This window comes from Oculina patagonica, chromosome 6, assembly GCF_052425735.1.
Source record: "Oculina patagonica isolate OP01 chromosome 6, crgOcupat, whole genome shotgun sequence".
Lineage (NCBI taxonomy): Eukaryota > Metazoa > Cnidaria > Anthozoa > Scleractinia > Oculinidae > Oculina > Oculina patagonica.
Window position 1 is genome coordinate 12,105,548 of NC_135763.1, and position 27,930 is coordinate 12,133,477.

General features: G+C 38.5%; 1 protein-coding gene across 1 annotated transcript; it reads left to right on the forward strand.

Annotated features, from left to right (window-relative positions):
- Nucleotides 1–27,930, forward strand: LOC144658897 (spermine synthase-like). Its single transcript, XM_078519397.1, has 11 exons — nucleotides 1–5,674; nucleotides 13,143–13,373; nucleotides 17,103–17,205; nucleotides 17,625–17,767; nucleotides 17,937–18,028; nucleotides 19,331–19,485; nucleotides 20,001–20,090; nucleotides 20,905–21,019; nucleotides 21,988–22,067; nucleotides 22,356–22,474; nucleotides 25,856–27,930. Exons 2-11 carry the CDS (start codon nucleotides 13,192–13,194, stop codon nucleotides 25,893–25,895), a joined length of 1,119 nt encoding a protein of 372 aa, XP_078375523.1. The 5' UTR covers nucleotides 1–5,674; nucleotides 13,143–13,191; the 3' UTR covers nucleotides 25,896–27,930.

The following is a 27,930-nucleotide window of genomic DNA, read 5'->3' on the forward strand; positions in this document are numbered from 1 at the left end:
TTCATTGCTCGCATATCTCAATATCTGCATTAATTGTGGTTGCACTTCATGCACCTATCAATGTTGAGCCGCTGGGGGGGGGAGGGGGGGAGAGGGCCGGGCATAGGCAGGGGATTTAGTGGTTATTTCGGGTTACCAGAACTCCTTATCTTTAGAGGTATATTTATCCCGGAGGGGGTACTCCCATATATGGGCTATATAGGTATGTGCCTAAATAGGGTATCATTTTTGCTCCTTTTGGCAATGTGTTCCCGGTGTGATCCTTAGATAGGGTACCTAAATTCTATCAGCTAAAATAAACGCCCAGCTAAACGTAAAATGGCATCCGTTCGAGTGTTAGTAAAGCGATTTTGATTTTATAAAGATTTGTGTTTTGCCGTGCGCGGTTATCCGTTATTTGCGTCGTCACGGAACGCTTCTCCTTCCCTTGAATAGGGTGTCATTTTTCACTTTTGGGCCTTAAAAAGGGTATCAATTGTCGCTTTCTTTATCCTTTAATAGGGTCAGGGTTTAAGAACCTTGGCGGCACACCCCTATCCGAAATTTATGGGAGTACCCCCCCCCCCCTCCCCGGGATATTTATATAATAATCCTGTAATTTAATTTAACGATAAGGAAATAAAGAGGATGTTGTTGTTATTGTTGTTATTGGATGCCAGAATTGATAAAAGTCATTTTTGTAAAAGTCGAATGCCTTATTTTGAGGTATTTGGAATTCTAATAATCACAAGTTATTAAGGTTCACTGCTCGCATATCTCAATATCTGCATTAATTGTGGTTGCATTTATGAACGCTTACCGTATTTCCGTTTCCGTTAATATTTCCGTTTCCGGCGAGTTTTGCCCACAAACGTTTTAAGGTCGCGCAGGACCCTTGCAATCATTGGTATGTATTTATTTAAAGAGTATGCACGAACTGCCGGACGACTGAAGCCGACAACAAACGAAATATTCATGAGAATGTTTGTTTTTAAACTCTTTTGTACAAGTAATTACTAGTAATTGTTCTCAGCTTTGTGCCACGTGCGCTGGAACATAGGGAATTATCATAATTAGATTCACAGCTTTGAATATATCACACGTTGTTGTAAACATTGACTCGGAAGGTCTTCGGAAGCCTCAAAACCTGCAATTTTGTGTCCAAGTTTTCTCCGCCGATATAGAATTTCAAGAGTTGATTCGCGAGGAACATAAACTTGGTGTACTCTATTGTGCTATGACTAGAGCGAATTTTTAAATTCCCTTCTCAAAATGAAGATAGCACGTTTCAAAGTTTAGATTTCACATTTTTGCTCTCTCAGAAGCCATTAACTTGTAGCAGTTTTTGAAATCGAAAATTTCGTTCTAGCCATAGCACAAAAGAGGTTAAGATTTATCACAAGGCTATATAATCATTTAATTTGGTGCGCTGTTCTAGCTGAAAACTTGGACACAAAATCGCATTATCTGCAGCTAAACTTTTAAGGGCTTGTAACATCACAGACAAAGGTCATCTCTCAGTAAAAGCACAATCATGATGTAATTCCATCATCTCCGAATATCCTTGTTAAATTTAAGAGAAATCGATGTTCAAAATGTAGTGAATTAAAGCTTTACAAGATAGCACTCCGTCAAGAAATTTGGCTAATGAATTTATTAATGAGCAAGGGTCCCGCGCGACCTCTATCATTTGAAATGACTATAAATTCCATACGGCTTTACTGGCACAATAGTCGATAGCTGTGTCTTCAACATCGTAAATGCAAGCTAAAGCCGAAAGCCTTACTCTTCTGAAGGCCGAGACAGATTGCGGGACCGTCTTAAAGTGAAGAAAAGTGATTCGAAATAATTTAACTGTAGAAGAAAGATCTTGAGGTAAGAATTCTGTCAGTTTTGTTTTGGGGATACAAATGGTTGCCAAACCACAGACTACCCCCAAGTTACACTTACTCAGTCAGCACAACCTTCAATTCGTACTATTAATTTCAAAACGTTTTGTTTCCTCGGATTCCATTATCCCTATGTTGTAACCGAATCAGCTACAAACCTTTCAATCTGTTATCAGTTCAGTTTACCCAAAAACTGATTATATTGGAGCAAGATATTGCTCACTGTTTTGTGCCGATAGATGATCACATCAAGACCTTTCATTTTCATTTTGAGAAAAGTTGTCCCTGCCAACCGAACCAAGAATTGGCCCTCCCGGTTTCACACATACTCAGTATGTCCAGACTTGTCATTTGTAGGCGCGTTAAAAAAGCCAGTGTTTACTTTGAAAAAAAGTTGACTCTTCCCCCAGGTCAACCTACCTTTTAAAGCCAGTGTTCCTCCATCCACCCTAGGGTCAGCCTGCTCCCGCGTCTTGGGCTGTTCCAAACATGCTCGGCAACTTTTGGGGAACTTTTCATATTTTGAGCAACTCTTTTCCTTTCGAGCAGCTTTTTGCAATTTCTAGACCGAAGATTGTCCGAGTGTTGTTCAAAGGTCATTCGAACGTTTCAGAGAATTTTCGAATTTCTCCGAAGATTAACGAAACTTGCCAAAGATTTTCGAGAAAGTTCAGAAGATGCTTCAACTTTCGGATCTTTCAGCACTAAGGTCGCGCAGGACCCTTGCAATCATTAGAATGTATTTATTTAAAGAGTATGCACGAACTGCCGGACGACTGAAGCCGACAACAAACGAAATATTCATAAGAATGTTTGTTTTTAAACTCTTTTGTACAAGTAATTACTAGTAATTGTTCTCAGCTTTGTGCCACGTGCGCTGGAACATAGGGAATTATCATAAATAGATTCACAGCTTTGAATATATCACACGTTGTTGTAAACATTGACTCGGAAAGTCTTCGGAAGCCTCAAAACCTTCAATTTTGTGTCCAATTTTTCTCCGCCGATATAGAATTTCAAGAGTTGATTCGCGAGGAACATAAACTTGGTGTACTCTATTGTGTTCTGGCTAGAGCGAAGTTTTAAATTTCCTTCTCAAAATGAAGATAGCGTGTTTTAAAGTTTAGATTTCACATTTTTACTCTCTTAAAAGCCATAAACTTGTAGCAGTTTTTGAAATCGAAAATTTTGTTCTAGTGGGAACACAAAAGAAGTTACGATTTATCACTAGGCTATATAATCATTTAATTTGGTGCGCTGTGCTAGCTGAAAACTTGGACACAAAATCGCATTATCTTCAGTTAAACTTTTAAGGGCTTGTAACATCACAGACAACGGTCATCTCTCAGTAAAAGGACAATCATGATGTAATTCCATCATCACTGAGTATCCTTATTAAATTTTAGAGGAGTCGATATTCAAAATGTAAGTGAATTAAAGCTTTACAAGATAGCACTCCAACAAGAAATTTGGCTAATGAATATATTAATGAGCAAGGGTCCTGCGCGACCTTAAAAACTCCTAAGCAAACATGACGTCATCGGTATCTTCACGATTGTTCTTAGAAAGAAATTATTGTGATTCAACAAATTTTGGCCTTAAAATGTTATTAAGATATTTCTGTGGTATTTCTGTTGCAGTTGAATTGCATAAAAATGCTTCGAAATTTTACCTTCAAAGGGAAACTAGCATATATGTGGACAAATTTCTTCTTCAAAAGCAACGTTTTGGTTTTGGAACGTTTAAAGAAATTTTGAGCAACTTTGGGACAGCCCTGCCCGAGCCAACTCTGTGATTTCTCATATGCATATAAACAGTCAGCAGCTTTTTATAAGAAACGTATGAAAAGCTCTCTCTTGGGTTGCTCGATATAGAGGGCGAGGAACACTTACTCTCTCTCGCGGACTCTACTCATCGGACTTACAACGTTTCCCAACGGCAGTCGAAAACTGACTAACGGCGCCAGGGACATCTTTTTTTCCATAAAAAAAAAACAGGCCCTTACTAGGAAAGTCGCTGGCGCCTCTCTTGTGAAAAGGCCATTTTCAAAAATACCATAATACTCTTTGTTGTCCCTCCAAAATTTTGCGTTAGCATTGTTTTGCTGTCCCAAGAGAAATTGAAAACAATTTGAAAATGGCCTATGCCAAAAGCGATGAACGACGGCTTTATTCGCTTGTGTTTCGTGTTAATTGCCAGTTCATAGCCTTTTCCATTTCGATCCATTCGATTCAATGCACACGCGGACATCCGAAACAGGGAATGTAGTATAATTGCTTCAAAACAATCACGGCCTCAATATGGCTTTCCTAGTGTATCTATTTGTATACGTAATTGGACTACATGCTGTCCAATTTGGAAATAATTTGATGAAAAAAATTCCGAGGGCAGCCAAAATTGGACGAGGCCGTAGGCCGAGTCCAATTTGGCTGTCAGAGGAATTTTTTGAATCTAATTATTTCCAAATTGGACAAGCATGTAGTCCGGTTACATATTTGCCCCCGCAGGGTTTTGGCCCAGAGGCCAAAACCCGAGGAGGCACCCTAGGATTCCCCGGGTGTATACATGCAAGGACAAAAAATATTTGTTGAAAAAGTAAGAAATGTGTTTGTAATGGGCGAAGCGTTCTCGATTTGACAAAACTAGGCGCGCACGGTCGTCTCGGGTAATATTTTAGCAAGCGCGCACGGTGGTGTCGGGTACTTGCAACCACGAGGTCGCGTTTCGTCACTTTCGAGCTTCGCCATCTTCTAGCAGCATTTCGTTTTCCGGTTTTGGTTTACGTGTGTTCACAGATTTGTTCGAGCCGTTTCTCTGCTTTAAGTGATATTTGAAGCAGTTGTTAGTAATACGTCGAAAGATTTCGAGCAATTGGTTTCGTGTTCTTGGCTACGTGTGTTCCAAGAGCTGGTTCGAGCGTCAACGTTTGCTTTCGGGGGTTTGTATCGTATACATCTTTAATACAACGAGTAATAAACAAAAATGTAATACAAGGTAATTCGTTTCGCTAACAAACTGTCAGATTATTTGATCCAAAGAGTGGGTTGAATAAGAATCAAAAATTGTTTTCTCGAATCTTTGAACTGTGCCATATTTTGTTACTCGCGGAATTTTTAGGCTCTTTGGCCTGGAAATTATTGTTAGTATTAAAGTTAATTTTGAATGTTATAAGCCAGGAAATAAGCTTGCGTGTTGTCACCACGAATAATGTGTTATGTGTATTTCCGCTAGATTAATTTCCGCGCGCTAGGTAATATATTCGACTTGTAACGGTGTCACACAACAAGAAATTCCGCAGCAAACAATGTCATGACGTACATTGCACAGTACAAAAGAAGCCTAATTGTGCAGTCCATCGGCATCAATAATTAAAGGCGACAAAAGACTCTACTAATCCTAGATTATTGCTGTAAAACAAATTATAAAAAGGCGGGGGCAGCTTTATAGTGAGAACTATTACTTGTAACAGAAGCTTCTGCTTGTAATTATATAGCTTGTAGTCAGTCAATCCCACACTGGAAAGTTCGTATTTGATACGCCGAAGGTCTGGACAGTTCGTGCATTTTACCTGAAAGTCCTAATCGAAACTATCCAAATTTAATCGCAAATTGGACAGTTCTCAGAAATTAAGAAAAAATAGCTGCGCTGACAATATAGGATTTACTGACAGCTATATAATTAATATTTAAATTTTTAAAGACTTAAGGGTTTTTGTTTTGGCGCACGCGATATATTGGACGCGGTGTTAATTGTTCAAGAAACAAGCGAAGGTGACACTTTCGTAAAGAGATTTTAACACAACAAACGTAAGTACTCTATGCAATGGGTTTTTGCTTTCTTTTTTTTTCTTTCCTTATAAATTTAGTAGCAATTAAACAACAGAACGCAGACGAAACGACTGGTCTCGGTTTGATGAGTGTGATGAGAGGCACAGATGCGAAACGTTCAAATCTGCATATTCTCTCTCTCCTTCTCTCTCTCTTAGCTAAAGCTGTGTTCACATTAGGCCGAAACATGATTAGTCTGATCACGAATGAGACATGTTTCGTTGTGAAAAGTGTTCACATCAGGCAGTTTATTGCGCGAATCATGATCGAAACACGTTAAAAATGGCGGACATGTGATGAGAAGGCAAGTGCCCAAAAGCTTCAAATTCGGGCCTTCTGTGTGATCAAATGTTTATTTAAAATATGGGCTAATAAAGCTATACAATATGAATTATCGGTGACGGATAGAAAGCAGAATATTCGGCAGAATATCGCCACGAAAGTTTACGACGGTTACTACAAGCGCGCAGCATTACAGCATTGCAATGGAAAAACAAACTTCACAAAATAAAAATCTTCTTTCACCGAATGATAGCGCAAATTCTGACAATACTGTCTTCTTGTAAACGTTTGAAAGCCCTACTTCATCGAAGGGCTTGAAAATAGACAGAAAGACAAATATTTAATGGAAACCGTATTGTAATTTCCAGCTATATTTTTGCGGTAAGGTAATTAAAGTGTAAAGATTTATGCAAGAACCGTGAAACCGCATAAATTACACACCAAGCATAAAACGTGTTTGAAACTGACACCACAGAGAGACCACAACTGTTGAAAAATGGAATAAATAATTAAAAGAATATTATTCACGTGGTTCCGTACGTGTTCTGTGTTGTTTTTCTTTATGCGTAGTCGATAGACACGACAGCACTGTTGTCGAGTCTGTTGTCGTATGCTGAGCTGTATTGTGCGCGAGCGGATTTCAGATATGCTAATTTTCTGTTTTCTCAATTATTATTCAGAAAATTAGCATATCTGTAATCCGCTCGCGCACAATACAGCTCAGCATACGACAACAGTGCTGTCGTGTCTATCGACTACGCATAAAGAAAAACAACACAGAACACGTACGAAACCACGTGAATAATATTCTTTTAATTATTTATTCCATTTTTCAACTGTTGTGGTCACCCTGTGCTGACACCTAATGTGAACAATGCAAAAACAAGCATGTTTAGGTGAAACATGTTTCGTTGAAACACGTTTATTCTAAACATGTTTCGGGTTAAATGTGAACGCAGCTTAAGATAAAGATAACCAGGATATCAAAATAATCTAAACAGACATTTATTTTAGCTAGCGATCGACCGGATAAACTTTTCTTTTCGAAGAATGTGGTCAATTTATCTTCTGCAGTTATAACCTGTGTATGCTTAGAGTTTATCAGATCTTGAACCTAATTGTATATTATATTTTTAAACTTAAGCCGAAAATGGGAATTTTTAAATTCAAGCGACTTAGCTTTTATACTTTGCGAGTTATAAATTGGAAAGTTACTTGATTCACTTCCGATTTGTAAATGACAATGTTTGCCTTGTTTGTAATTTATAATTTATAAATTGCAAATCCTTAACAAAACAACCGCTGTTTTGTGAATTACTTAACAGTCGAAAAATGCTGTCATTCGTTGACAGCGCCAGGAAAACAAATTTATGTTGCCGCATAATGGGCCATTTCCGAGTTACCCTTTCCCTCTGTTTCAAAACGAGTCTACGTGCGAAACCATTCAAATGAAAACAAGAAGCTCTTAGAGCTTAAAACTGCGATGGTCACGTGACTATCTAGGGGAGCCATGTGGGGGAACAAAAAATCACCCCCCCCCCCCCCCGCCATCCCCTTTATCTGTGTAAAACAATGTTGCGACTGACAAACCAAATGGTAAGAACACACCTTGTGTGACATTTCATGGTTGACTAGTTCCATCCGCAATTAAATATTTTTCTTATATGCTAATGCTGGGCAAATTTAATTCCCACGATCCTGATCCGCGAAACCAAAAAAACGCTTATTGGGACGACGGTATTTTTTGGGCGAAAGTTTACATCAACTGCCCCTGGGTCTGCAAGATCAATTCATAAGTACGTCTGGCTTCACGCCAGGAACGTAAGTATCCGTAAGAATTTCGACAGTATTCTTCATTTGCATAAAACTGAAGACTGACCCAATGACAATGTTTCGCAGTTTCTACACTGTCTGTATTATTTTTGAAACTCTTTTTTTCATATGTTTGAAATCCTTTCAATGTCACAGACAAAAAAATACATTACCCTTAAAAGAGAAATACTTTGCAATAAATTTGTCAAGTGAAGAACAAAGGATTCGCAAGATTTGAAACGTAGCTGATAATAGCGTTAAAAATTACGTGACTCAAGGTCTAGCCGCTCGAAAGTGAAACTTGTCATGTCAGCACATTCTTTTACACCAACTTAATGGTATTTATTCACAGATTCTGGCCCGCTAAAATCTATTTTTCTTTCGACGCATGAAAATTTAGAATTTTCTTTTAATAAAACGCTTCAAAATCGGACATCTCACGCTAAACATGTTTATTAAGACCAAAGCATTTGAAAATTTCCCATTGGTAAGTTTTTTCTAGCTTTTAAACCGTGAGTGACCCGAGCCTGGCCGAGCGGGGGCATCAGTCTGGTCACTGAGAAAAAAAAAAAAGAACGTGCAGAACATGAACTGCGTGCGCAGTTAATGATAAACCCCGTGCAGAGCAAGAACTGCGCAGCGCAGTTAATAGGGACCTTCAGATTAGAGTACGAGTACGAGATCGAGTACGAGTACGACTTTCGAATTTCAATCCAGTTACGTTCCCAGAGCCCTCACTCCTCCCTATTGCTGACCAATAGAATAGGAAACTATCGGTACGAGATTGTAGTGAAATGTGATAAACGAAAGCATAGGAACAAAGTTTGAAAAGTCGTACTCGTACTCAATCTCGTACTCGTACTCCGATCTGAAGGTCCCTAATGAGTTTCACCTACAGGTCCATTTTCATGCAAATCAAACGCTTTTCATTTAATTTGAATAGTTTCGCACGTAGACTCGTTTCGAAACAGAGGCAAAAAGGGTAACTAGGAAATGGCCTCTTATAACCTTAAAAACACAAAATATAAACTTTTGGGGGGGGGGGGTGGTACTCGACATAATCTCGGGTAGGGAGGTGCGGCTAGACTCGTACCGAAAGTGCTCCTAAAAAGGCATTTAATGCTTAAAGCAGTGCTCGTTTTTTGCCAAAAAAAGTGCTAAAATAATGCTAATTTTTTTTTAAAAAAAAAGTGCTCGTGGTTAACAAAATATTACATTTTTCTGATTTTCAGTAGCATTTTTCATTTTTTGCCTTGGCTGACTGTCTTCCATAGTTCCTCGATGACAACGTGGATGACGCCATCTTGGAACGAGTGTGATGGACTGGGTTTCTAGAAGGCAACTGCTGACCTATCAAACCTATTCCCCAGGCCTCCTCGGCTCCTTTGACCTAAATGAGGACAAAATGCATCTGGGAGTAGGCTCTTACCGAAAGTGCTAGCACTTTTTTTGGCATTATTTGGCTTTGCGAGCACTTTTTTTTTTTTACATTTTATCCCAAAAAGCACTGCTAGCATTATTTTGGATTTTCGACTGACTATTTGTCTAATTTTGTAAAGAGCACAATCTGACTTTATTTATGGCGTCCAAAGATGCATTAGCCCTCATTTTAGTCAAAGGAGCCGTGGAGGCCTGCGGAATAGGTTTGATACGTCAGTGGTTGCCTTCTAGAAACCCAGTCCATCACACTCGTTTTAAGATCACGTCATCCACGTTGTCATCGAGGAACAATGGAAGTCAGCCAGCCAAGGCAGAGATAGCTCGAGAGCGTACTCTGACACCAAACATTAATCGTTACATTTTATTGTTGAAAAATGTAACTGAAAATCTGAAAAATGTAATATTCTATGTTTAAAAAAATCGGAAAAAGTGAGCATTTTTATGTTACCCACGAGCATTCTTTTTTGGCAAAAAACGAGCACTTCTTTTAGCATTTAATGCTTTTTTTACAAAAACTTTCGGCAAGAGCCTACCTGGGAGGCTTTGGACGCCATAAATAAAGTCAGATTGTGGGGAGCAGGGATGGCGCAGTGGTGAGAGCGCTCGCCTCCCACCAATGTGGTCCGGGTTCGATTCCGGCCAGGTACCATATGTGGGTTGAGTTTGTTGTTGGTTCTCGTCCTTGCTCCGAGGGTTTTTCTCCGGGTTCTCCGGTTTTCCACCCTCCACAAAAACCAACACTTCTAAATTCCAATTCGATCGGGAATCCGAGGGCCACAGGTTTGTCAGTCGAAGACTGTTACGTGCAACCCTCGTAAAACAACGTTGATTGTGCTTTTTAACAAAAAAAATATATACAAATAATCAGTCGAAAATCCAAAATAATGCTAGCAGTGCTTTTTGGGATAAAATGTAGAAAAAAATGCTCGCGAAGCAAAATAATGCCAAAAAAAGTACTAGCACTTTCGGTAAGAGCCTAGGTGCGGTCCGGCCAGCTCCTAAACCCTGACCCTATTTAAGACATGAATCTCTAATTTTCCTACCCTGCTTAAGACAGAATGCGAATTTTTGATACCCTGTCTAAGACATAAACAAGTACCTCACTGGCTTTGTTGTAATCGCGAATTAAGTTAAGTATCAATGCCGAAATCAACGTAAGTCAGCAAAAAATAAAAATAAAATATAAAATGGGAATTTACAGTGGGATCTTCCACTAGGTGGCTCTTCTTGATCCCACTGATCGGAAGAATTTGTGAAAATTCGGCTTGTGGCTACGTTTGTATAAATTTACACCTCTGCAGGCATATGCCTATCCTGTTTAACATATACCCTGTTTAAGACAAAAAGTGGTGAAATATACACCCCGTTCAAGACAAAAAAGCCTGAAAATCATACCTCCCCGTTAAGCCCTTATAAGGGAGTACCCCTCCTCCCCCCGGGTTTTCAGTGGTGTCAGCAAAATGTTTATTAACGAAATGAGAATTGGGTGATCGAGTTAGCTTAATAGCTTAAGAAGACGAACATTTCTGATCATAAAATATAATGTAAAAAAAGATTCATTTCATTGCAAACAAGAAGCCTACTGTCTTTAAACCGGGCCAAACTTCCCTGAGTAGGGGCACGTCTTTGTATCGTATAACTTGATTTGTTGGAATGACTAAAAACACTTGGAAGAATGCATTCTCGTCTCCAGACTCCAGAGCCCTTCGTTTCTCGTGCCAAGGCCCCGCCGGCTAAGAGAAACGAAAAGGGCTATGGGAATGAGTCAGAATGGGAAGAATGTTGTTGCGACAGCGAACAAGCACCAGCGCAGTTCGCTGGAGCAACTCTAATGTTGGTGAGGAAAGATTTCTTTGACGCTGACTAGCGATTCCGTTATATACTCCTAAAATTCGCGGGCGCTTGTATTGTTCTCGAGCTATATTTGGCATTTAGCACGTGAACAAATGTTCCTGCTCATATGATTTTAATTAAATTAATCCATATTTGGTGCAGCGAAACATGCGTTCAATAATTCCATATTCCTTATTTGGCGTGTTCGAACGTGCCGGTGTTTTCACGATGTCAACATGTTTTCACATCGCTCATGAGTTTTCTGAGCGGTTAGTGTAAAACGAAGACTAAAATGCAGATTGAGGGTAAAATGAAGACTGCAGACCGGGAGAAAAATGCAGGCAGAGGGTAAAGTAACAAACGCCTTCCGCCGACTCCAAAGTTCGAAGAAATGTATGTCAGATTACGTTTCGCATGAGCGAACACGTGAATGGACTGGCGGTATTAAAATGTTTATATGCCGACACAAAATGAATTCAATTTTTTACTTTTAATACGGACTTGACCTTGTGAGAGTTCAAGTCTTCGTCACCAGTAAACTGGATGAAACTGAACGGTTAACAGCCCTTTCAGCTGTTTCAGGCTGTGCCCTTTCGGAAATTATGTTTTTACACACACGAACTCATTGAAACTCAAGTCATTTGTTTATCGCTGCTTGTGTTGCAGCCGGACGTGTCACGAAATCCTCGATCGTCTGCAATTCGCAACGCAAGCAAGCAAGTTAACCGCTCGCTATAAACATAAAAGTGTTGTACCTTTTATTTTTTATATAGTGTTTTATTACGACGGTTAGCGAAGCAAAGCCATTATTTATAACTTTACTGCGGAAGCGTTTAATCTGCGCCAGTTAAAAACACATGTAAGAGCTGTTGCGGGGGAGTAATTTGATCGCTGAACGTGACCTTGCTGTGTCGGCATGGTATAAAAGAGAATTATTTTTTCTAAATTATCCTTAAACCGTCCAGTTAAATGAGTTAAATCGGGTTTTCAAACGTATCAAAAAGTTAATTTGATAGCTTGTGATCAAATTATCTATTTTGTATGACATTTATCACCAGTTCATTTTCATGATAGCTCATGCGAAGCGTTGTCTGGCGTACATTTCTTCGAAATTTGGAGCAGCTAGCCGGCAGGGAAAAATGGCTTTGTGACTCATATTTCGTTACTTTACCCTCGGTCTGTATTTTACCCCTGGTCTGCAGTCTGCATTTTACACTGACCGGATTGAAAAACAATAATTCACATAAAACATAACTCATTTCTAGAATTCACATTCCTGTAATTTCTTTTATTTCGCAACATTTTTAAAAGATAATTCTATACAAAATACACATGGTCGCACTACTTAACGTATCGTTATTACTAGTCTTAGGTAAATTACCTGAAAGCGATGCTTTATTTTATATTTAATGAAGTATTTCGAGAGTGGTAAAGCGAACAAAATAAAGAAATAGGTGCGTTTCTGAAAAGAAAAGTAACATACCGGCGAAGCTAGCAACTTTCTTGCGAGCCTCAACAAGAAAAAAAAATTGGGCTTCTTGGCGTTCTCGGTTCAAGGGGGGGCAGTGACGTCACCGAATGACACTCGCCCAGGTTTTGCGCGGTCATCAAAACAAGAGAAAACGCCAAGGGACTATCTCGATTAACCCTTTTTTCAAAGTGAGACCACGTGATTCCAAAGTGATCTATTCACGTACTCGTAGTATTCAAGGATGGTAAAGAACCCATATAACATCACTATCCCCCCCCCCCCTCCCCTCCTTAAAAAATACCCAAACTTTTTTCCCAAGGGAAGAAATCAAAGCATAAATGTATACCTAATTCAAAAGCCCTCTGTTTAGCCCCATACCCCAGCTGGACAAGCTTACTTACTCAATAATTCAGTAAGTCAATAGAATCAGCCCAGCTGGGCCTTGAAAGAAAGTCTTTTGTAGTTATTCTCGTTTTATAAGTTACAAATTTTCGAAGGAAAAAAAATTTTCCCATCACATTTCAGACCCATACAGCTTTTATAGCCTGTTATATGTTCACATCTAGCACTCAGTTTAACCACTCTCGATACATTACGTTTGTGTTTTAGGTGAAAAGGTCTTTATCTTCCAAGACTGAAACCCCAACATCAAATCATCATGTCAGTTAAACAGACTCTTCTAGACTTTAATATCACCCTTCCCGTGCCATTCAACGAGAATTCGATGGTGAATATAAAAGAAAAGATCACAGAAGAACTACAGGAGAAGTTTGGAAAAGAGGATTCTATTTTCCAACCCAGGCCTAATACTATGCTCTTCTTCTTCGATAATACTGAAACGTAAGTTACATGATGCAACTACTAGATATAATTTGGCGGTTTGCAATAGACACAGCCGTACCCAGACCTTTGGCAAGACGAGGCAAGAACTGAGGGCATGCCCCACCAGAAAAGTTTTAGATCTAGAAGCTCTGAAACGTTTTCTTAAAAATATTTAGTAAGGTATTTTTTAAAAAACTCGATTTTGCTCAACTAGGGATTATTTTGTAAACTAAACATATTTTGTTTTAATTTTGGATTAAAATCTAGACGAGGCAAGTGCTTCGTCTTGCATCTTGCTAGTTACGGTCTTGGTAGAGTGTTGTAAAGTTAAACCCAGAGCAAATTTAATGGCTTCAGAAAGTTCTTTCGTCGAAGCGATAAAAGAATTACATAAACTTCGGTAATTTCTTCTTGACATTCTCTGTCTTTGTTATCCTTTGAACGCACGATTTTGGAGTTAAAATATTAAAAATATTAAAAATAAATTTCGCTGAAATCTCAGCCTCGTCAGGCATGTTCCGCCATCTTGGATTCTAGATGTTTTTGGTACCAAGTGTCATGGACAGTCCACCGACTTCATGTACATGAAGTCGGTGGACTGTCCGCCTAAAGGATTATATCAAACGTAACATTTCAGCAAATGAAGGGGATTGGTTAGGCTTGTACCGAAAGTGCTAGCACTTTTTTTTGGCATTTTTGGCTTCACGAGCATTTTTTTTTTACATTTTATCCCAAAAAGCACTGCTAGCATTATTTTGGATTTTCGACTGACTATTTCTCTAATTTTGTAAAGAGCACAATCTGACTTTATTTATGGCGTCCAAAGATGCATTAGCCCTCATTTTAGTCAAAGGAGCCGTGGAGGCCTGCGGAATAGGTTTGATACGTCAGTGGTTGCCTTCTAGAAACCCAGTCCATCACACTCGTTCCAAGATGACGTCATCCACGTTGTCATCGAGGAACAATGGAAGTCAGCCAGCCAAGGCAGAGATAGCTCGAGAGCGTACTCTGACACCAAACATTGATCGTTACATTTTATTGTTGAAAAATGTAACTGGAAATCTGAAAAATGTAATATTCTATGTTTAAAAAAATCGGAAAAAGTGAGCATTTTTATGTTACCCACGAGCACTTTTTACAAACATAGGCACGCTAAGCGTGCAGGAGTTATTTTTTCGATTTATGGGGTGGTTTGGGGTGAAATTGGGTGATTGTCCTGTTGAGATGGTTTATGCCATGGGTTGGGCTATTTGTGTATGGCGGCCCACGTAGTCACTTTTTTGCACAAAAAAATTTACGTGTATTTTGATACATCAGAACTGTTTTATTCAATACGTAAATTCAATTATCAAAATGTCACAAAATGGCACGTTCTTATTCTGTTTAAAGCGGTCATTTTGTTGCTAGCTTTGTAGCAACCGTAACGTGTTACTTTTGTTTGTTAGCTGGGAATACTTTTGGCTTTTTCCCAAACACTGTAACATGATACCGTTGTTTTTCTCACTTTTGTAACATGATACCTTTGGGGTTTTTTTAAACGAACGTAACACGATACCCTTAATTTTCTCGAAAAAGCCACGTCTCCATATAGTCATTGAACGAAAAGTACTGTAATAAACGAAGTAATAAACGAATCAAATCAAAAACAATCTCTTCGGGAAACTTCTTTAAAGCGCAGTACACCTGGAGAATTTGTTTCCTGTCAGGACTGTTCAACAAAGATTTTGGTTCATTCACAACGTAAATTTTATTCAACAAACAAGAACTAATTGAGTTTTCAAATTGTCACGGAATGGCACGCTCTTATTCTGTTTTAGCTATCGATCGAAGTTGCTTTGAACAGCAAAGTACATACTTGTACCGGTTCATTAAATGTTTGAACGAGATGTTTTACAATTGAATTCAGTTTACTTTGGCCGCCCGCTTTGCGAAGTTTGTTGGGAAACTGGAAACTTTGTTCCCAACTTCGGCTCGACTGAACTTTCCAAGTTTGGTAGTTGAGGAGAAACAAGACATGTTGCTCGAAAGTCATGGCGATTTCTGAACTCGAAGATTTTAGAACTTGTCAAGGAAAGTTAAAGTAGCTTGAAGTGCAAGACGTTTCGCATCAGCGATCACGCATGCAAGTGATTTGCCGATAAGTAAATTTTATGCATGTAGAAATTTGCTCAAATGTTAACTTTTTTTGTATGAAAACACATATTTAACGATTTCTGTGAGGCACAATCTTCAATTTCAAGTCTTCTGCGTTTGTCTTCTGGATGGTTTACCCATATGTAAAATTGATTTTAAGCCGACGCGACGCGACGAGGCAGGGAAGACTAATTTGTACATAAAAGTTTTTTATTTTTATGACATTTTTTCCAACAGTTTAGCGTAGCAAAGCCCATTTTGATAACATAATTACATAAGGTTTTTAACAATTCGGGCTGAAGTTGGGAACTTTGTATCGAAGTTCGCAATTTGATTCGCAAACTCGCAACCTATTTGGCAACTTCGTAACAACCTTTTCAATTTCCCAACGAACTTCGCAAAGCGGGCGGCAAAAGTAATGACAACATTTTTTGAAATCTGCTTTGAGCAAATGTTTTATGTAATTTTTACTACGGTCAGGAAAGCTAGCCTCTCCAAATGTACGCTCGAATAAGACGAATAACAAGTTAGTGTTGGGCCTTTTGCTCACGGCGTGTGCGTTGTAAGCAGGCGAGCGTTACGAAAAATGTTTTTAATCCAGGGTTAATTCACAACTCACCGATTCGATCCGCCTCCTTCTAATTATCTAAAATCTTCGAACGAAATCGCTCACTACAACTGTGTCAGATTGCTTCGCCTTTATAAACTGCAATTTGATTGGTTCTGATAGTACCTGAAATCTGATTGGTGTGACAAACACACATACTTCACTGACCCACTGACTGATTACAGGGACACGACGACTAAGAGCTATTTTTGAAAAAATAACTCAAAAATTAGCATTATTTTAGCACTTTTTTGGCAAAAAACGAGCACTTCTTTTAGCATTTAATGCTTTTTTACGAGCACTTTCGGTACAAGCCTAGGATTGGTTGGGGTTAAAAGCCATTCTCCTGTCATCGTTCTGGTCCCCAGTTCCCCCCGGGCTCATCCTAACCAGGGCTCCAGTAGAACCTCGATTTAACGAACCTCTATATAACGAAGTCCTCGATATAACCACAGGTACCCCAAGCTCTATGGGAGATATAGACTGCGTGACCTTTGTTCAGCGTTGTGTGAGTGTTGTTATTTGAGCGTCACGGCGGCCGTTGCGTAACAGCGAAATTATAAGGATTTGTATGGGAAATAACGATTCCTGCTTTAATTTAAAAATGCGAACTAGTTTTCAATAAAAAAAAAACCTACCTTAAGTCCTCTGTCTGTTTTTCTTTCTCCTATGTGGTTTTTGGAGCGATTTAGCACGATAGGATATATAGAGAGGAAGGCAATGGAACTATAACTCACTGGAATCGTGCTAAATCGCTCCAAAAACCACATAGGAGAAAGAAAAAACAGACCACACAACGCTGAACAAAGGTCACACAGTCTATATCTCTCATAGGGCTTGGGGTACCTGTGATATAACGAACGATCTTTTTTGTCCTAGTAATAACAACATATATGGAAAAGAACCTCGATATAACGAACACATTTGATCAAATTTTGCCAGTCCCTTGGCCCTTCATTATATCGAGGTTTCACTGATTACGCATGACGGTTTGTTCAACATTGCAGGCAGTGTACTGTTCGGGTGTTCCCAGATGGCTTGGTGACCCTTGATGTTGTACAATACATTGGTGACAACAACAGTAGCTCGTGTCATATTTGGACTAAATTCGTAAGTTGCACAACTAACGTTTATTACGTTAGTTGTAACTTGTCATAAACGTTATGACAAGCTACGGATCCCTCCAGAAAACTAGGAGACGTACGCGTGGACAACTGTTGGAAGAGAGGTTAAACCCTGCAACGTTCCGCTCAAAATAGTTAATTACAAGTGTCAATACCTTAAATATCAGACGGCACAACTAACCGTTTGTGGGAAATCTTCGATGACTCATTCGTAAAGTTTTTGATATTATTCAGCAAAAATCGCGCGAGCACTCGAAAATTATCCAGAAGTTGTCAGGCTGTCGTTTTTTACTCTTACTAATAATGATCACTTTAAATTGCTACAAGGGTAAGGGTACGGGTAAGGGTATCTATCTCTTTGGCTATATATTTCTGGCTATACTGATAGCTTTTCTCTTTATCTAGGAAATGGCAGAGCTGCGCGATCGCATCAAAACAAGCCTGTCGTGTTCGAAAGCGATATACATTCTTCCAATCACACGAGGCAGAGAAATCCGTTGCTACCGCGAAACAACTGATGACAGAATAATAGAATATGACTTTGATAGGTAATCCAGCACGGCTTTGTGATACAAACCGTTCATCTCTTGTTTCCCATGGATTTGTTAGTATGAAATAACAAATTAAAGGCGAGGCAATCGAGGAGGGCCGAGAGAAAATTTCATTGTTTCAGTATATCGTAATTCATTACTTTCTTCTTTTCTCTGATATTTTTAGAGTTGTTTCCGATGAGTATTCTCCATATCAGCATATTCAGATTGTACATTCACCTCAGTTTGGAAACATGCTTATCCTGGATGAGATAGAAAGTAAGTCACGATGGTTCTCCTAGCCCTGTGCCCTATCCACGTGCTCGGCACGGCAAATTTCAGAAATTTTCCGGTTTTTCTATTATATGTAGTAGTGGCATGAGATCCAGTTATCAGGAAAATAGCTGGCTAGTTTTAACTACTATGTAAGGTCTGTTTTTCACCCACTGGAATAATTACCTTTATAATAAACCTGCTCTATAATAAGCCCCCTCCCCCTGCCCTTCCTACTCTAAAACCTTTAGTTTTTTAGCATTTTAAGTTTAAGCTTTATTATTTCTTTATACCTTTTTTCCTAAAAAGGTAAGCCATGGCGATTTTTAAACAGTTATTTTGAGAAATCACATGCTTGCTTTCAACGAGTCCCAACTGGGTTTTACTTTGTTATTTTTAGTGTTTTTGTGTGTTTTTTGTGTTTGCATACTGAATCGTGCAACTCCCTCTTTTGTTCTTCGTCTAACGGTGGGATGGCGTTGTTCAATGGGATGATTGCGCATAGGCTCTTACCGAAAGTGCTCGTAAAAAAGCATTTAATGCTTAAAGCAGTGCTCGTTTTTTGCCAAAAAAGTGCTAAAATAATGCTAATTTTTTTAAAAAGCTCACTTTTTTCCGATTTTTTTTAAACAGAATATTACATTTTTCAGATTTTCAGTAGCATTTTTCATTTTTTGCCTTGGCTGGGATTTGGCTGGCTGTCTTCCATTGTTCCTCGATGACAACGTGGATGACGCCATCTTGGAACGAGTGCGATGGACTGAGTTTCTAGAAGGCAACCGCTGACCTATCAAACCTATTCCCCAGGCCTCCTCGGCTCCTTTGACTAAACTGATAAGGGTAAAATGCATGTGGAAGGCTTTGGACGCCATAAAAAAAAGTCAGATTGTGCTTTTAACAAAAAGTTATATAAATAATCAGTCGAAAATCCAAAATAATGCTAGCAGTGCTTTTTGGGATAAACATGTAGAAAAAAATGCTCGCGAAGCAAAATAATGCGAAAAAATGCTAGCACAGTTTCGGTAAGAGCCTAATTGCGCAGTGGTGAAAGCAATTGCCTCTCATCAGTGTCCCCCGGGTTCGAACCCCGCATTATATCTTATGTGGGTTGAGTTTGTTGTTGGTTCTCGTTTGCTGCTGGTTCTCGTTGGCTCCGAGGGTTTTTCTCCAGTTTCTCCGTTCTTCCTTTCTCCAAAGAAACCAAAATGTACAATTCCAAAGTCCAATTCGATCGGGGTTATATGGCCCCAAAAGCTTATAGCTTTTTTAACGTGCCAAAAAAAGATAATTTATTTTTTTATTTTCCAGTGATTGCCGAGAGCGACCTCGTCTACACGCAGGCACTTTTGGGCAACGGCAGGGTGGACTACAACGACAAAAGTGTTCTCATCCTGGGGGGTGGCGACGGGGGAGTGTTACATGAATTATTAAAACAAAATCCTAAGTCTGTTGTTATGGTTGAGATATCCTTTTAAAATACTAAAATGCTAGAGTATTGTGAGAGGCTTGGAGTAAAAAGTATCTGCGGCAAGTTTTGATTCTGGTGATGGTTGACAAAGGTCGAAGTGAGTTTTATATTCTTTTAGTTTACTTTAAAAGTTGTGAGGTTTGGGTTTATTAATTTTAGGAACTTACTTTAGCTTAGCTATTTATTTCATGTCTACCGTATTTTCTCGATTAAACACAGGCTGAGGGTACCGAATAAACGCCGGGATTTCGAGATAAAGTTGTCGATAAACACCTCAAGCAATAATTGGGGATATAATAAGCGCAGTAGGAACAGTGGCAAGATTTATGTCTGTCAAAACTAATGAATAAAAAAAAAACGTTGCTTAATAAACAACGGGCTCGAATTAACTGCAGAAATCAAATAAACGCTTTGTCCACCGAGCCATATCATGCAAGTTTGAAATAAACGCCGGGGGTGTTTCATAGAGAAAATACGGTATTATACGTTCCATTCCTTAACACCGAACAAATTGACGAAAAAGTCATTAATGCCTCACGAAAGCATCTTAGAACAATTTGTAGTGACTCGCTTGACAATCTACGTGGCAAAAATTACGAGGTAAGTGGTAATAAGCTGTACGGCTATAGACATTGCTCTTTATGAACTCCTCTTTAATTTAACAAGGATATTCGGGATGATGGAATTACATCATGATTGTCCTTTTTCTGAGAGATGATCGTTGTCTGTGATGTTACAAGCCCTTAAAAGTTTAACTGCAGATAATGCGATTTTGTGTCCAAGTTTTCAGCTAGAACAGCGCACCAAATTAAATGATTATATAGCCTAGTGTTAAATCATAACCTCTTTTGTGCTATGACTAGAACGAAATTTTCGATTTCAAAAACTGCTACAAGTTAATGGCTTCTAAGAGAGCAAAAATGTGAAATCTAAACTTTGAAACGTGCTATCTTCATTTTGAGAAGGAAATTTAAAAATTCGCTCTAGTCATAGCACAATAGAGTACACCAAGTTTATGTTCCTCGCGAATCAACTCTTGAAATTTATATATCGGCGGAGAAAACTTGGACACAAAATTGTAGGTTTTGAGGCTTCCGAAGTCCTTCCTAGTCAATGTTTACAACAACGTGTGATATATTCAAAGCTGTGAATCTAATTATGATAATTCCCTATGTTCCAGCGCACGTGGCACAAAGCTGAGAACAATAACTAGTAATCACTTGTACAAAAGAGTTTAAAAACAAACACTCTCATCAATATTTCGTTTGTTGTCGGCTTCAGTCGTCCGGCAGTTCGTGCATTATTTAGGGTACCCTTTAAATAAAAACATACTAATGATTGCAAGTGTCCTGCGCGACCTTAATGAAATAGTGATAGGTGCGGGTTTTTTTCCCGTTTTTTTGTTCTCTTACAGATCATAATTGATGACTGTACCAACGTTATGCGAGAATTTCTGAGGGAAAAGACAACGTTTGATTTCGTGATAAACGATTTAACTGATGTTGTTATACGATCAGAAGAGCAAGACGGTAAGCTGTAATTCTCCAACATCATAATGCGCGTTAAAATTAACTGTTGCTTGCTCCTTGATATAATATTGAATGAGCTTTGGAGTTGTCTTTTGTATGGGGACAGGCTTCCAAATTTCTTCTCAACAAGCTTCTAATCCTTCAAAGACGAGTTCATAATTCGTCTCTTATATTTTCCCCCTAGAAATGAGCATGCCACCTTTTATCAAATCAACGATTCTACCTGTATTAAACTATGATTTATTTTGAAACCATTGCTAACCTTATGCACGACATATCTTATGGGTCTGCACCATCACCTCTTCGAGCACTTTTCTTAAAATCAAACGAAGTTCACCGATACAACACAAGATCAGCAAAGTTGGAAATTCAAAAGCGTTCCTTTTCTCGTTTCGGAACTTAAGTCTAGAATAACATTGCACCGGCCTTACGAGACAAACCTAAGACGGTTTACCGAGAAACATTTCGTGACTCAATACTTTCAGCCTAGGATGACTATGTTAAAGACAATGAAATTATTGACTTCCTAAAATCTTCAGCTTAATGTAGCTTTAATGTAGCTTTGATTTCTTTTTTTTTTTAATGTAGATAAGTTATTACCTTTGTGTAAATTTATTTATTTATTTTCTCTTTTTCATTTTCTTCACCTCCCGCCTCGAATAACTAGGCTAATTGCGGGAGGTGAAAAATATTGTAAATAATTTGATTGCTTAAATAAATTTTTGTTGTTGTTGTTGAAGTTTGAAAACCCAGGAAAAATTAAAGAAGTCAGTGCAAAGAGTTATCAAAATTCAAGTAAATACCTGGTTGCCCGATTATGATAGATAAATGTTTCCCTTTAATTTTGCAAGTGATCGTTTATAAGTTAATTGTGATTGTAGAAGTTTAAGACATTTTTCCCAATAGTAGGTAGAGTTGGCTAGTCCTCAAGCGAGAAGTTTAATTAAGCTTTTTTATTTGGTTTGTAGGTTCGTATTTGGACTTTCAAAAGGAAATCCAGGACCTTTCAATTCGTCTTCTTTCTCCACGAGGAAAGAGTTTTGTACAAGTAGGTGTGAACATGTTCATACAGTGGAACCTCGATTTAACGAACCTTCATATGGCGAAGTCCTCGATATAACGAACGATATTCTTCGCCCCAGTAATAGTAAAATATATGGATAAGAACCTCGATATAACGAAACCTCGTTATAGCGAACATATTTTGCTAGTCCCTCGGTCTTTCGTTATATCGAGGTTCCACTGTAAAAGACAATTTTTGCAGTTGACCATTGACTGACAACTGAAAACACCATACGTGTATTTCTTTTTTTCTTTTTTTTTTCAATTATTTTAGGGTGCAACTGGATTTAACATGCAAAACAGTTTAAGTTTGTACGAAGAACAGCTGGCAAATTTGTGTTGCCCAGTGGAATTCAGGAAAGAGTTCGTTTTCGTCCCTTCTTTCATGGAACTGTATCCTTTGTATTCTTATACCAACATTTGCAACGAGCCAATTTTCTAGCTGTTTTTGGTATACAATTTGTTCTGAATAAAAATGCGGCCTTTTTTAACTTCAAGAACAGATACACCTCCCCCCACCCAAGAAAAAAAAACAATTTAAGGGAGGGTTAAGTGGCCATCTAAAGACTAAAAGTTGAGCTTGGCCATTTAAAGATGATTTCCAGTCCGTACTGCGCAGACTCAGGGTTTGTTTTCATTTTTGTTTTGAATTCGTTGAAACGTTACACTTCGGTGATAGCGTACATGAAGTTTTTTAGTTCGCCATTACGGATCGTTTCGTTCAAGAATTCACGATGAGCTAAAACGTCCGTTTGAAATACCGTCGAGCTTCTTTTACTCGTTATTATTGTTTTGCAAGGATATCTGGCGTTAATAATGAAGAAAAAGGTAAGTTTTGTCCCGGAATTTTTATTTTTGCTAGTAAACATTCTTCTGTTTGTGAGACTCACAAACATTGCAGGCGGAGATTGCGCAGTACGGACTGGAAATCATCTTTAATGCGAAAATGTAACGAGTTATTTTTTCCGTAGAACGCCTAACAGAAAGATCACAATCCTTTAAATTTGAACAGATAAATAGAGGATATTACATGAGTTGCGCGGAGATATGAAATTTATCTTCGAGTGTTCAAATCGATATCTCACGAGTGAGCGCAGCGAACTCGTGAGATATCGATTTGAACACTCGAAGATAAATTTCATATCTCCAAGCAACCACGTAATATTCTGTTTATTATATAAACCTACTAATTACGATGTTTTTGACGATTTTCCGATGATTTCCGACCGTTTTCCGAAGATTTCCGAAGATTTTCAAAATGTTGTCCGAAGGTCGTACGAATGTTTCCGAACATTTTCCGAACTTTTCCGAAAATTTCCGAAGATATCCGAAGATTGCCGAGGAAGATCCGAGGATGTTTCGACTTAATATCGATTTTCTTTGGCTCATTAAGCATTGAAACAGGGCAAACTTGCCAAAAAATGTTGCGAAATCGATATCTTCACATGTGAAAATAACATGTTATTTTCACATGTGAAGATATGATTTTTTCGTGCGAAAGATTTCCTGGTATTTCACTGATGTTTATATAATAAATTGCAATATAATTGAAGAAACCATCCGAAAACTCTCAGCAAACAAAGCTTCAGGTCTGGAACGCAATATTGTTATACTAATGGCAACATATCCAACCGTGAAAATATAAAATGTGGAGTCCCTCAAGGCTCTATACTGGGCCCCCTACTATTCTTACTATATATAAATGATTTGCCTGGTTGCTTAACCTATTCCATTCCAAGTATGTATGCTGATGATACCAGTATAACATCTAGTGGCACCGATACACATCCTATAGAACTCAAATTGAATGAAGACCTAAAACAGCTAGAAAATTGGCTCGTTGCAAATCGCCTCAGTATTAATGTGGTTAACACTGAATTTATGATAATTGGCTCTAGAAAAAGGCTAAGTGACGTAAATTTAGACCTAAACCTAAAGATTGAAGATTCCAATCTAAAACGAGTTGAAAAAACAGTGTCACTGGGTGTCACCCTAGATGAAAACCTTACTTGGAAGGAACATGTTTCTAATATGAGCAATAAAGTTAGCAAGGGCTTAGGTGTCTTAAGGCGAACCCGTGAAATACTCCCTAATGATTCTTTAAATCAAATCTATAATTCAATTATACAACCTTACTTTGATTACTGCTCGCATGTTTGGCACACATGTTATAAAGGGTTACGGACAAAATTCAGAAGTACATGATCATGTACTTCTGACAAAATTACAAAGACTACAAAATCGTACAGCCAGAATTATCACTAGGTCTGGCTACGAAGTCAGATCTGCTGATCTAATAAAGGCCCTAGGATGGCAGCCAATAGAAGATCGCTGGTAACAACAAAAAGTAACAACTATGTATAAAATTGATTTGTCAATAATTTAGCACCACACTCGTTGGCACGAAACTTCACTCCAGTTAGAGAAATTCACCACTATGAAACTAGAGGCTGCCATATAAACCTATGTGTTTCAAAACCCAACACTGAGTTTCTTAAAAGGAGCCTCGCCTATTTAAGCAATAGACCACACTTTCTAGGGCTTTACTGGCGTAATAAAGCAACTTGGGATGTTGGGAGAACACTCGAAAAGCTTGTAAATCACTCGCCTGACGGCTCGCGATTTACAAGCTTTTCAAGTGTTCTCCCAACATCCCAAGTGGCCATAGGCGTACGAGGCGGGGGGGGGGGGGGGCGAGGGGGGCTGCAGCCCCCCCAGTTCTGACATTTTCAAATCTCAACATTACGTTCAAAACGCATTGCCTCAACAGAAAAAGTATTGGAAATATACCGAACTTTGTGGTTCAAAAGTCTAAATTTCTCATTTTTTCGTTTCATCTGGCAAATTGATAAAATCATGTTCGATTTTTCTTGCAAATTCTGCGTGACCCCTCAATTGGATTCAGTTGCAATCATTTTGAAGTGAGTGGGAAATCGGCGAGAGCGACCAGAAGTTTAGTTTTTCCATAGCTTAAGCGTTTGCGCGTGGTGGATCGATCCAGTGTAAGACTTTGAAACAAAGCTGTCACAAATGCAATGAATTGACTTAAATGTTAGGTAACGTTCTAAGAGCTAGCTCACATTTTCAACGAAATGTTGTAACCCATTTATTCCTGAATGTTTCATACGCTTTTCTATAACTGTCAAGTGGGGGAAAAACAATGTAAACTGGCTCCCCAAAAATACTTTAACATTTGCTTACTAGAGTGAATAAATAAAATATTTCCGAAGAAAAGGATTCAGTAAATTGCATATTGACATCTTTGGGCGGGGCAACGCCAAGAAATTAATTAAAGAGCTATCGTTTTCTTTAAGCAAGCAGGCAAGGTTTGTACACAACTATTTCAATTCACGTTTTATTGTCCATTTTTATGCTTATTTATTCGGCTTTTAACGCATGTCAAATTTTTCGGGCAATAAGGTTTCCGCCCCCCCAGGTCCGAAGGTGCCCGTACGCCTATGCAAGTGGCTTTATTACGCCAGTAAAGCCCTAGAAAGTGTGGCTTTTATGAAATAACTATAGGAAACGACCTTCAAAGAAATAAGAATCTATTTTATTTTTCGTGATCAAATGTCTTATTCTCAACAATTTCATCGAATGACGCGGTAAACCAATCACAGCGGCCGACCGACCAGTCGAATATATTATTGTATAATATTGTATTATTGTGTATAGTAAATATTTCTACAGGTTTTTTTTTTCAAATCTGCAAATAGAAAATAAATAACATGCTGACAATTATCATTCCTTAACGTCCGTGATTTCATCCAAAAGATGGACGTTTTACGAGATATGGAAGAAAGATGACTTATGAATTGCCAAAATGAATCAGCCAAGACAAATAGCTCTACATAGTATGATAAAAAGTAGTCGTGTAGATAATGTTTTAGGTAAGAACATGTAAGTGGAACGAGGGCAGTGAAGCATGTGCAGAAAATGAAAAAAAATGAAAAAAGGCAGGTAAAAGTGAAGAAAACGACGACAATAATTCTAGTACATTTTTAAATTCAAATCACATTTTTCGAAACAGAACCTCAAAACGTAGTTTACAATTTATTAAGCTAAAAATGACAGCAGCACATAGAAGGAAAACAGGAAAAAGATAGGTTTTAGTGTCAAAATGGTTATTACATAAATCAGCCAGAGTCGGTTTGTCGATCTTTTAGTACTGTCCTTGGGTGTTTCCTTGCCCAACAAGTACCCAGTCTCCTCTTTTTTGGTAGCGCCTGGGAATGGCACTTCGAATGGCACTTCGAATGGTTCGACTATGAAGGACATTAGGTAGAATGTATCGTAGAATTTAACCTATAATCACACAATTGCCAAAAGGAATCAGCCAAGACAAATAGCTCTATATAGTATGATAAAAAGTAGTCGTGTAGATAATGTTTTAGGTTAGAACATGTAAGTGGCACGAGGACAGTGAAGCATGCGCAGAAAATGATCCACCCCACTTTTCTCAGCTTCGCTGCTCGCGCGCCCCTTCTAAACAAATTTCAACCATTCGAGCGTTGGGTGAAAATTCGTGAGCTCCTAAGCGTACTCATGTGAGTTCAATCAACGCATCAAATATCCTTGGGGGTGGAGAGGGGGAGGTAATTACCAACAATGCGACGAGAATGTGTCACTGAAAAGGTTCTGCTTTTTGTCTCGTGTTACGTCGCGGTCACGTCGTGATTTTTCTCGGTCGGTAAACTCGCCATGTTGTGCTCGCCATTTATTAACGTGGTGTGATTAATGACAAAACACTGGACAAAAGACAATTATTCTGAGTAACGCCGCCGCGTCACGCTTAAACCAGTCAGAGTTGTTTTTTGATTGACAGTTTTGTGAAGTGTAGTCGAGGACGCGGTGCGTTATGTTGTCAGTGTTATAACGAACTTCTCGAGAATAACCGTTGTTGGAATCATTCGCTTTGCCGTGATTTATCTGTGATACAATCATAGCAAATTTTCTCAAAAGCAACACCTATAAAACAACGTCTGCAAATTGTAATGTTTGCAATTTCCATGTGTAAGAAGCCTAGATCTTATGTGACAAACTGTTGAGAGATTGACTCATTTTTCGCATTCTTATCGTTCTTGGAGAACAGATTTTTCTCTTCCGGTGTTACGACAAACTGTCGTGATTGACACATTTTTCGCATTCCGATCGTTCTTAGTGGAAGAACAAAACTTTCAACTTCCGCTTTCTGTTCGCCTTTTATTAGCGTGGCGCGCACGCGTAAAACGCAATCCGCTTGTCACTGTCAAGATTAGGGTTGCGGGCCTCTCTTGGGCCCGCAATTAGTTTTAATTTCGTTGGTAGTTTTAATTTAGTGTAATTTTAGTTGTAACTTTCACCGCCAGGCAGCGAACACTTTTGACAATGAACTCGGAAACTTAAATTAGAATTTTTATCAGGTTGCGCTATTCTCAAAGGACTTTTCACATCTTGGTGTTAGCGCACTTATACAAAGTCGTATATACCAAATTGAAGAAACGTTGTCACTGTGGAAAGCTTAAACCATGAACGATAGAACCGAATGGAATTCTGGGTAAACAGCATTAGTAAGCTTAGTAATACTTCCATTTATTTATAATCAAGGTATTTTTTCTTTGTGAGCTTTTAGAGTATAATTTATGCAACCTGTCTTATTGTAATGTTGATTCTGTCACAGACAAAGATTACTTTTTTTCCGAATTCCCAGTAAACATTTGGGTCGCATCGTTTATGGTTTACGCATTTCATGGGTCAACGTTTCTTCAATCAGGTGTATATGACTTATACAAAAATCGTATATAAACAACAGAACTTGTTATGTTTTTTCGATTTCGAAGTAAGTAAGAATAAACTGCTGTTGGACCCAA